At 39.1% G+C, this 11,442-nt stretch overlaps 2 protein-coding genes and 1 pseudogene across 3 annotated transcripts; 2 read left to right on the forward strand and 1 right to left on the reverse strand.

Annotated features, from left to right (window-relative positions):
* Positions 1-586: 586 nt before the first annotated feature.
* On the forward strand, positions 587-2,987 carry LOC106292863 (probable protein phosphatase 2C 8). Of its 2 annotated transcripts, none has more exons than XM_013728531.1 (10): positions 587-1,037; positions 1,167-1,275; positions 1,412-1,448; positions 1,552-1,596; positions 1,713-1,765; positions 1,873-2,034; positions 2,124-2,207; positions 2,333-2,422; positions 2,511-2,558; positions 2,663-2,987. In XM_013728531.1, the coding sequence occupies exons 1-10, from the start codon at positions 679-681 to the stop codon at positions 2,690-2,692; spliced, it is 1,017 nt and encodes a 338-aa protein (XP_013583985.1). In that variant the 5' UTR covers positions 587-678; the 3' UTR covers positions 2,693-2,987. The 2 variants fall into 2 exon arrangements, with proteins under 2 accessions (XP_013583985.1, XP_013583984.1); XM_013728530.1 differs by having other exon boundaries at positions 2,721-2,987.
* Positions 2,988-3,214: 227 nt separating this feature from the next.
* On the reverse strand, positions 3,215-8,377 carry LOC106295879 (eukaryotic peptide chain release factor GTP-binding subunit ERF3A-like). Its single transcript, XM_013731871.1, has 20 exons — positions 8,254-8,377; positions 7,597-7,638; positions 7,437-7,517; positions 7,181-7,231; positions 7,019-7,072; positions 6,822-6,926; positions 6,539-6,650; positions 6,405-6,450; positions 6,188-6,259; positions 6,032-6,094; positions 5,775-5,929; positions 5,634-5,698; positions 5,401-5,551; positions 4,982-5,087; positions 4,762-4,897; positions 4,592-4,656; positions 4,300-4,464; positions 3,841-3,913; positions 3,664-3,744; positions 3,215-3,575 (listed from the first exon to the last, which is right to left on the reverse strand). Exons 1-19 carry the CDS (start codon positions 8,255-8,257, stop codon positions 3,686-3,688), a joined length of 1,605 nt encoding a protein of 534 aa, XP_013587325.1. The 5' UTR covers positions 8,258-8,377; the 3' UTR covers positions 3,215-3,575; positions 3,664-3,685.
* A 913-nt stretch (positions 8,378-9,290) lies between these two features.
* Positions 9,291-11,442, forward strand: part of LOC106344431 — a 3,961-nt pseudogene continuing 1,809 nt past the window's right edge.

The raw sequence follows: 11,442 nt of genomic DNA on the forward strand, positions 1-11,442 counted from the left end.
TTTTTTATACATTGTTCCTTTTATATTTTATTAGACTATTGCTTATGTTTCATTTAATATTATATTTATAATTTACCCGCATGCAAACAAATATACAATTTAATTTTAATGGCCATCGCATATAAATTTATATTTACATACTAAAATTCCTCGCTATAATCCATACTTTCTTAGATATATTTTTTTTACTATGCCTTTAACTTTTATTATGTTTACATATTAAAAGTTATAATACTTTAATAATCTCCTCGCTCCGCGCAGGGCGCGGATTATCACCTAGTAATATATATAAAATAGAACGAAAAAACATCATAGTTTTAGATATACATGTTTTTAAGTCGGGTACAAATCGGTTCTTATCGGGTCGGATCTATTCGGGTCGGTTCTTTTCGGGTCTGGATCTATTCGGGTCGGTTCCTTTTCGGTTCTGATTTTTTTGGGTAACAAAAATTTAGACCCAAAAAATACTTATAAATTTTCGGTCTGGTTCCGGATCAGATATTTTTGGGTCGGTTCCGGTTCGGGTCTTCGGGTCCGGGTTAAAATGCTGAAGCCTATTCTTTATTTTAGTGCAAGTATATCTCACAAATTCACCCTATGTCTTAAAGAACCTTCGCGCGGCGGCTAAGATTAATTGTCGGGAAACAAAAAAGAGCGAAGGAAGTTGGTTTAGCTGCGATGGAGAAACAACCGAACCAGAAACAGGCGGCTGACTCGTTTTCCAGCGAGGATTTGATCTCTCCGCCGGCGAAGAAGGCGAAGAAGTCAGAGGAGACGGGATGTGATAATACTAAAGACCCGAGAATCTCCAGTGGCGCAGGAGAGGAGATGCAGGAGATTCCCAGTGGCGGAGAAGAAGTCATAGCCGCCGTTGATAATAGAGCGGCGGAAGAAGGTAGCTCGAGCTGTATAAGTGAGGAGAAGAAAGGATTTGTCTTTGAAGCTGATGTTGCTGAAGACAAAGGAGCTAGACAGGCAATGGAAGTTGTTTCGGTGGTTTTGCCCGACGCTTCTTTGGATTTCCCAGGGAAACTTAGGTAAAAAAAAAGAAGTAACTTTCGTATGAATATAGTTTGGTAATTAAGAACACATCAAGTCTTGTTATGCTGCACAGTGAAAGGCTTGATTAACGTTGTTCTTCTGTATTGATGATATTGTTATGGTAGCTGTGGTCATTTTGCGATATATGATGGGCATGGTGGACGTTTAGCTGCAGAGTTTGCTAAGAAGCATCTTCACCTTAATGTTCTTTCATCTGGCTTACCACGTGAGTTGGTCTGTTTTACTTTGTTCAGATTCATTATGTCGTTTCTTTTTTCAAAGCAAGACTGCGTTGGTTTAAACTCAGTAGGTCTCACATCAACTTCTTTCTCGTCTTTTTCTTGATCCAAATCTTCGATTGCTGCTCCAGATGGACCTCAAAGTTGCTAAGAAAGCCATACTTGATGGTATATAACTTCAGTCTATACGTCTTTTTCCAGCTATCTAATCATCTCATTGTGGCTATTCCCATCCATTGATTCTGAACTGTTAACACAACTTTGGTACCAGGTTTCCGGAAGACCGATGAGTTGCTCCTACAAGAAAGTGTTTCAGGTAATTCGTGACATGCTTTTTCTGCATCGGAGCTTTTCTCTCGGCTGTTGGTTGCTTTGCTAATATCTCCTCCATAGAATCTTTCTTCTCAGTCCTGACATTTGTGTATGGCTCAGGAGGATGGCAAGATGGCGCCACAGCAGTGTGTGTATGGATAGTTGATCAAAAGGTAAAACCGTGGGATGACAATATATTGGCTCTAATTCTCCATGGACTTCACAAAATTACTCAGCCTTTCTCCAGTACTAGCACCCGTTAACTGCTACGCATTTTTAGGTTTTTATTGCCAACATTGGTGATGCTAAGGCTGTGTTGGCACGATCCTATACTACCAACGAATCAGGGAGTCATACAGAAGCATCTAATCCACTCAAAGCAATTGTTTTAACGAGAGAGCATAAAGCAATTTATCCACAGGAGCGTTCTCGCATTCAAAAGGTTTTTTCTCTATGATGAGCAAGACAAGTGATATCTATAGTAAATCGAGTACCACATGCTCTGTTAGTAACTTGGATTAAGTTTCGCAGTCAGGTGGTGTTGTGAGCTCAAATGGACGAATACAAGGGCGTCTTGAGGTTTCTAGGGCGTTTGGCGATCGTCAATTCAAGAAGGTAAATGATCATTTGGCTTCCCGCTTAGTCTTGACCCCATAATTCTTTTCGACATGTTCTTGTACCCTTAGCTAGGCCAGACATTATTCTTCACTTGGAAATTCTAACAAAGAGATTGATTCCAGTTCGGTGTCATTGCAACTCCGGACATTCATGCGTTTGAGTTAACTGAGAGAGAAAACTTCATGATTCTTGGTTGCGATGGATTGTGGGAAGTAAGCTCATGATTCTATAAGAACATCTCCTTCGTCTGTTATATTCAATTGTTTTCTCATGTAATTTACATATTGCATTCGTTTCCAGGTGTTTGGACCAAGTGATGCCGTTGGATATGTTCAGAAACTCTTGAAGGTAACCCACACACACTAGTCAAATCGCTTTATTTTTTATTGCACATTCTTTAGCTAGATGAGCAGAAGTTTTTTGGGTAGCCATGTGAACTAATGTTTATATAGAGCTATGTGCACACAATTAAAGGGCAATGAGAGATTACTAAGAGCTGGCACTTTGCAGGAAGGGTTGCCTGTAAGCACAATCAGTCGTCGTCTTGTAAAGGAAGCTGTGAAAGAACGTCGTTGCAAAGACAACTGCACAGCGATCGTGATTGTCTTCAGACGCGGATGACGAAAAGAAAAGCATGTGGGCATCTGTTTTTCTTTTTGGTTTTGGCTTTTGCTTGAAGTGTTCCATACCTGTTGTTGTCACACACCTTTTTACATGTCAATGGATCATTTATACATTTGGGACGCCACTAGAAGAAAAATGATTTTAAAGACTGAACATCTCTCTTTTGATAACGTAATTTCTTCATTCTTAAATTCGCATTCCTCTTTTGAATGATGATATCGAAACAACTTTCAAAACTAAATTCCATTTTACTTTGGTATAGTCATAAATAACGCCACACCGCTTCACTGCAAGTATCAATGAACTTAGAAGCACGTAATTGATCAATGGACCAATGCAAACCCCAACTCTGCATCAGTCAAGTCGCATGGAGCAAAGACAGGAAGAAACCAGGTACTTTTATGACGAGCATTAAGGAACAAATGGTGTTTCCTCGACTATTTAAACAGCAAACTCCAAAAAGCCCAAAGACAGACTCAGCAGCGAAAAGGGTAATAACAATAGTAGTAACTGTAATATTTAGCTTTAAAAGAAGTAAAAACTCTCGCTCATGTTCATCATAATACTCTTTCTAGCTTTTAAATTTTTCAGAAAACGGTCTCAAGTTACACCTATCTGTAGCAGTAACTCACAAACCTCACCATACAGATGGTACTAAGATTTGAGTTTAGGGAACTCCAGATTCCTTCGTCACAAGCACTTTCCTGAAGCCCCCTCTTGGTGCAACTCGAAAGCCGTCTCCTGCAGTTTAAAGAACCAGAAACCAGCTCAGATTGGATGTTTCTTCAATTTGGTGGTTTCAAATATTTGAAATCGTAAGACTAGTCACCTTTTTCCTCACAAAATTGGGATCAAGCGCTTGAGGAAGCACCTGAGAGCGCAGTCACTTTTCCAACAGCAATTGTTTTCCCTGTAGTGAGACCCCAAATAGATTTGTAAACCATGCACATAAATTAAGATGAGTGATCATATTCTGCATTGCATTTAATTCTCAGCAAATTTTTACCTTCAGTTCGCAGAGTGAATCTTCCAAGTTGCGGAAAATCTGAGAATTTTTCAACACAGATTGAATTGCTAACCTGCAAAGATGCAGCAATAGATAGCAGTGATTAGGATTAGCAAGACTAGATAAAAATTTGCTAAAGCTGTTAAACAGAAATCTCGTGCAGATGCTCTCAATGTTCCTGGTAAGCTTTGCAACAACGGTTTATTTACAAACAGAAAACGGCTGTGAACATTTTATTACTCTTGTCAAGAAGCAGGCAAGTAGAAAACATACACATTCAAACAAGTTTTGAAGACCAAACAATCATCACCAAAACAATGTAGCAAGCTCAAATGAAATGAAGTAATATTTCATGCTTTTTCTTAGACTGGCATAGAAACTTTAACTATAACTTCGCTGAAACATACGGCAATAGATAAAATATAAAAAAAAAAGAAAGGGAAACAGAAGGAGCCAGACCTGTATACGACAGACAACAGCAGCACCATTCTTCACAAACAGAATTTTCTTTTTCATGGGTTTCCTAGTCTTCATATCAATTTGGCTTATCAATTCAATTATCTCACATTCCTCAACAACCGCATGAATGTGGAGAATAGCCTTGTAACCAGCTGTAAAGATCGCCTACAGGAACATAAAATAATGATGACTCGAGGGATTAAAATTCTGAATGTATTGTAAGAACGCAGCAACACTATTAAGAAGTGCACATGCTCAAAAGTTGACATTCCATAAGAAAAAATGTGCTTACATTGTCAAGCAGCTCAAGGATTTGTAGTTGGGCAACGAACTCAGTAACGGCAGGTACAGGCTTTACTGCATCAGAAAACAAAACAAAAACGACAAATTAGTACCACTTCAAAAAGAGAATATTATGATTCGAGATATCAACGAAATCACGTTAAAAATCATCATACTCACCCGTGCTAGATAAAACAAAACCTGCAAGGATATCCTCGTCTTCAATGCCAGTTATACGGACTCTCAAATTCTCACCAGGTCCAGCACGCTTAACTTTGTCTTCATCGCAATATATAGCAACCACTTTCGCGTGTTCCTAGATTGGTAAATGATAGTTATCAGGAAGACAATGAGCCGGCAATCACATATAGTCATACGAGAGAAGACGTTTGGAAAATACCTTGTTTGGCATAACAATCAAGGAATCACCCTCCCGAATGCTGCCAGATTCTACTTTTCCCATAACAACAGTTCCCATGTCTTTGAATTTATCAATAATGGGCATCCTATATTAATACAATTCGCAAGATCAATACGGGTAAACAGTTAAAAAATATACAAAGATATGCTTACAGACAATAATTCTCATTTCAACTAAAAGAATGAGAAAGAAACTATAGAAGACATTTCCTACTAAGCAGGATAAAACATATTTCAAAGTTGAACTAGTTGCATGTGGTGCAGAAAACAATGCATATGAATGCTATGGTCAAAAAGCAACATGAATAAACAGGATTTCATGAATGCATCAACTAGTATTTTTTAAAAGCACAAAACCGAATGAAAAAAAAATAAGAAAAAAGGGCATTGAGGGTTCACCTGAATGGACCATTAGGATCCCGTGGCGGAACTTCAATAGCATTGAGGACTTCAAAAAAGCTAGGGCCACTGAACCAAGGACAAACGTTTCGATCCATACTCTTGTCTATATTAGTCCCCATTAGACCAGATATGGGCAGGAAGATAACATCTTCAAAACAAACGAGTAAAAATCAAATTAAACATGCAAATAGACCATAGCTAATCTCTAACGTTTATAGTTCAATGCATACCTTTCTTTGTGTTGTAGCCAGAGGATTTAAGGAATGGCACCATTTTTTGTTCTATTTCATCGTACCTGCATAAGAGTACATAGAGGCGAGGATGAAGGCAAAGAGTACAGTGCCAAGGATTAGAAAGGCTTTTGTAAGTACCTCTCTTTCGACCAGTTCACAGTTGGGTCATCCATTTTGTTCACGACAACCACCAGCTTTGACACGCCCAACGTTTTTGCGAGTTGCACATGTTCACGTGTCTGCCCACCCCTCTCATATCCTGTTTCAAATTCACCTTTACGAGCGGAGATCACCTACATCAGAGAGAAACGAAGGCAGGGAAATTAATAGGTTGCCTCCGCGAGACAAAAGCTACAGTTAAGGAATCAGAACAAATTGACAATGTACTAACGAACCAGCACACCAATGTCGGCCTGAGATGCTCCACTAATCATATTTGGTACATAACTCTTATGACCCTGCAAGTTCAAAAAAGGAAAAGAGAATTAGAAAATATACTTGACATGAAAGACAAACGAACAAAAAAACTATTACTTTAGGTTGATCCTTACCGGAGCATCTAGGATTGTAAACCTAGTGGTCTCAGTTTCAAAATGAGCCCTTCCAACTTCAACAGTTTTACCCTGTCAATGTAGCAAGTAAGCCATACCACATAGGAAAGTTTAGAATTAACCATAAACATTGCTGGGAATACTACAGACACGTGAACTCTGTCATCTCGGACACATTTACAGCAAACAAAGAAACACTAATCACCCCAGGAAGTACCTTGGCCCTCTCTTCTTCATTTGTGTCCATTATATAAGCCATATACCTAGCAAGGAGGACAATAACAAGTTTATGGAAACAGAAAATAGAGCCTAAGCATTCCTTATTAGTTTGTATCAATCACAAATACTCACCAGCTTTCTCTACTTTTTTCTTTTGCTTCCTTTTCATACTTTTGGATTTGTCGGTCGTCCACCTGACCGCTAAGGAAGAGAATTTGTCCTCCAATTGTAGACTTCCCAGCATCTACAATGGAAACGGTTGACATGTGAATATTAAATCAATAAGCTTTGAAACCATGCGTCTACACAAGGAAACATTTACAATCTAAAATGGAAAAGACTCTCCCGGAAACTACAGACGAGTTATCAATTAAGAAAATTGAATTGATGGAAAAAATCAAGTAGATGACCATACCAACATGTCCAATGAACACCACATTCAAGTGTCTCTTTTTGTTTGCCTCTGCCTCTTCTTCAGCTTCCTCTTTGGCAGCCTTCTCCTGGGCTGCCTTCTCTTTAGCTATATTGATTCAATAGACAAGAGAGATAATTCAGTCGTCAACTAGACAACACGATCACAGAAAGATGAGAAACAAACGAGTATATAAGAACCTTTCGCTGGGTTATGCACTGGATGGAGAATTTCCTGATCATGATCCTCGGGAGCTAAAACCACCAATGTCCAGCAAAAAAAAAAAACATCACCAACGAGGTATACCTCACAAATTTAACTACCTTTTAGGGAAAGTGAAATAGAAAGAAAGATCTATCAACCTTGTTGCACATCAGGGGTAGGCACTGATTCTTGAACCTCATCTTTCAGGTCTGTAGAGAAAGGATAAATATCAAGTATTAGAATCAGCATTCAATCTCATGACAGCATAAACCTTGGACCCGCCTCCCTCAATCACAAGCTAACATCATACATATGTAACAGACCCGGTGAAACAATAGGAGTAAACCGACCGACAAATAGACAATTCAAACAGTGTGACAGAGAAAATATAAACAAAAAGTTTCATGCCACAACCTTCATCCATTTTATCCACTATCTCAACTCCATCTGAGTTCTGATCTGTCGGAATGACAACTCCAACTCCATTGTTTTCTTCTGCATATTTAAACACCAACGTTGAGCACCATGCGAACTAAGAAAAAGAATGTTAAGCTTATCATCTCCAAGGAGTTACCTGCGGAATCTAGCTGTAATGCGCGGATATCAGCCTCAATATCTACATAGTTGACATAAGATATAAGATGGGAGGACATGTTAAAAAGAACAGACATAATAATGATTAAATTGGAACCCTACTAATAACACTATTATGAGGAACATGTTGTAAGCTCGTGAACTCGACAGTTAGACCAAACAAGTAACAACCATTCAGCTTTTATATAAAAGAAAGACTACTCGTGACTCGAGATTAGATCAATTATGTACACAAACACCCCCACAAACAACTACTTGATCACCAAAAATCACAAATTGGTATAAGCGAAAAGAGAAAGTCTATCAGGTCAAACAAGTTCCATATACAGTATGCCATAGCATAGCCCTAACCCCCCAATGCTACAAATCTAAATAGATCCGCATAACACCAGATAGCATAATAAATTAACAAATCTCAGTTCTAAACAGCACATTAATAGTCAATCCAGTGATTCAAAACCCTAAATCCGATTACTAATTCTCACGCCGAAAATTTCTACCACCCGAGCAACAAATCCATCGGCTCCAAACCCGATTTAGATACAAGCATAATAGAGAGAAGGTCAGATCGAGTAATACAGACGAGAATCGAAATAAGAAAAAGCTACAGAGATAAACGAAGCTCGAGAAACCCTACCCATGGCGGATGATGCTGGGAATAGAGCGAGAGGAAAGCTGTTCTAGGTTTTATCAAGAGGCTGTAAACTTCGCCCAGGTGGAAGTTATATATACTCAGGCTTTTTTTTTATTTTCAGACAAAAACTAATGACTTGCGTAATGAAATGAAATTTCTTTCTCATCCGAAGCTTCTAGTTTTAAGCCACGTCGTTAAATAAAATAAGCCCATTAAGGATAGCCCATATGGTTCGCTTTATGGCCCATTAATTAATGCTGACAGTTTGAAGGCCCACCTATATCGTTGGGAACAATGCATGTAAGCAAGAAGAATTTCATAGAAATGTATCTGTAGGAAATCTATTCATAGATTATTTCCGTTTTTTTTTTCAAAAAAAAAAGATTTATTTCCGTTTATGCATTCATCTACTATATCCATCCTTCAATCCTGACCGCACATTTATTTTTCCTTGTTTTGATTTATTTGTTTTCATAAACGTTTCTAGTCTCTATATTATGTAGTTTTGTGTTTTCTAAAAAAAAAATATTAATTTAGTGATGAATAATAATAGGATCTTTTATAATATAAAACTAGGTGATAATCCGTGTCCTACACGGGGTGAGTGACAGAAAATAGTCTTTTTTAATCCATAAATTGTGCATGTATATATAAAGTAGCGGTTCAATCAACTTTTGATAATATATATACATATTATAATTATTTAACATTTTTTAATAATATATATACATATTATCATTTTTCAATACCTTTTTTCTTAATTCATAAATTGTGTATGTAAACTAAGTTTCCTAGAGATGCAAATTTGTCAATTTGCTTCAATCTTCCACTAATTACATTGTTTCAAATATTGAACTTGTACAACAAGTATTGCATGATTATCGTGATTATAATGTATATTCAAACAAAAAAAATCAATCATAATGGCTTAGGGATAAATGCAGAGATATTATAGGAAACATCAAGAGAAAATATAGGAAATTCTTGTAAAAGAAATCAATCAGAAAGAGGTGGTAGCGTATAGAGTCCAGTGTATAAACATGTCTGGAGACATGGCGGCTAGGGTTTCTGGAGGCGATCTTAGGGTTTTGGAGGAGGAAGGAAAAGATGCTACTATGGAGGATATCAGAGAAAAGGGAAGACCGTCGAATGCTCATGGCTCTTGGGTGAGGAAAGTAGTAGGGTGCAACGAGGGAGGAATGCATGTCCCAGAGGAAGTTGTGGTTGAAAAATTTGTGGAGTCGAGATTAAGATTGGAATTTCCGAATGGGGAGGATGGAGAACCGGTGATAACGATAGGAGAGGAGGTGTTGACGGCTATGAATGGCTTGTGGAAGAGATGTATGATCATTAGGGTTTTGGGGAGAAACGTCCCGATCTTGAGTCTGAGTCGAAAGTTAAAGGAGTTATGGAAGCCTAAAGGGTCGATGTTTGTTATGGATCTTCCCATACACTTCTTTATGGTACGCTTTGAGTTGGAGGAGGAGTAAATGGCTGCACTATCAGGTGGCCCGTGGAGGGCGTTTGGCAGTTACCTTATGGTACAAGCATGGTCTCCTGAGTTCGACCTATTGAAGGATGAGAGAGTTACGACACCGGTTTGGGTTCGTTTATCACATATTCCAGTGAATTTCTACCATAAGACGATACTGATGGGAATAGCCAAAGGGTTAGGGCAGCCGATCAAAGTAGATTTGACAACTTTGAAATTTGAAAGAACTAGATATGCGAGAATCTGTGTGGAGGTAAACCTTAATAAGCCATTGAAGGGGACAATGATGGTGAATGGTGAGAGGTATTTTGTTTCATATGAAGTAATCTCTTCTATTTGTTCGACGTGTGGTATATATGAACACCTAGCTCATGCATGTCCACAGAATGTTACAGAGCGAACTCTTGTTACTATGTCAAATCTAGTGACCACAACTCATGAGAGCACCAAATCCACAGAAATGGAAACAGAATTTACTCAAGTGAGGCAGGCGAGGAGAAAGCATGAGCAACAAAGACTGATAGGAGGTTCCATGCAAAGTAAGGATGGGAGAGTTATGGAGGGAAGTAAGACACGGAGAGTACGTAATGATGGTGTGCTGGAGGAAACAAGGGTGTCGAATCAGTTTGGAGGACTAGAGGAAGAGGGGGAGAAAGAGGAGCTAGTGGATGTTGCTATGAGAGGAAAAGAGAACAAAGAAAATGAAAATACTACGAATTTAAGCACTGGAGGTTCGAGCATAGAGCGTGGGAAGCCCATGATGTTCGATGCTACTGAGAATAAAGGAAACCAGATCTCAGCCCGATTGGGCCTAAAAGAAAGGAAGAAAAATAATTTGAGAAGTCCAACCTTCCAAAAGCCCAAATTGAAACTTGTTGGGCCCACACGTGGAATGGTTTATGGCCCAACTAAAGGCGAGATCGATTTGTCGATGAGCGAAAAGATACTGCGAGTTGAAAAAGACAGTGTCGGCCGACCAGGTGGGGCGTTGCCGGAGATGGAGTGATCGACGGAAATGAGAAGAATCCTGACCAAGCTGGTGAACAGAGGAGCTTACAGGTGCAACTTGTATCGACGGAGACTCTGCTCTTTGATGTATCGGAACCCCGTGTAGGTCAAGTGGGAGAAATCCCAAAGGATGTGGAGGCATAACGATTTGCCCCGGTGATTCTAGTTGTTGATTATAAAGAATTGATGAAGTGCATTCTTTGGAATTGCCGGAGGGCAAATAAACTTTAGTTTCGCAGATCGATCTGATATTTGGTGAAGAAATTCAGTACTGATATCCTAGTTGTATTCGAAACTCACGCTGGTGAAGCAGCTGCGGGACGAATTTGTCAGGGATTGGATTTTGAAAACTCATTTAGGGTGGATGCATGTGGGCAGAGTGGTGGATTGTGGCTGCTATGGAGGTCAAGATAGGAGAGCTTGAGATTGTCAAATCTTCGGATCAGTTTATTCATGCTAGAGTAGGGAGTGGAACAGAGGTGATCTACTGATTGTCAAGTCTTCGGATCAGTTTATTCATGCTAGAGTAGGGAGTGGAACAGAGGTGATCTACTTGATCGTAGTGTATGCTGCCCCTACACCGAGCCGTCGGAGTGGTTTATGGGATGCATTGGGGGAGGTGATTTGTCATGCTATTGGTCCGGTGTTCATTGGTGGTGACTTTAATACAATTGTGAGATTGGATGAGAGGA

The sequence above is a fragment of the Brassica oleracea genome, chromosome C5, assembly GCF_000695525.1.
Source record: "Brassica oleracea var. oleracea cultivar TO1000 chromosome C5, BOL, whole genome shotgun sequence".
Lineage (NCBI taxonomy): Eukaryota > Viridiplantae > Streptophyta > Magnoliopsida > Brassicales > Brassicaceae > Brassica > Brassica oleracea.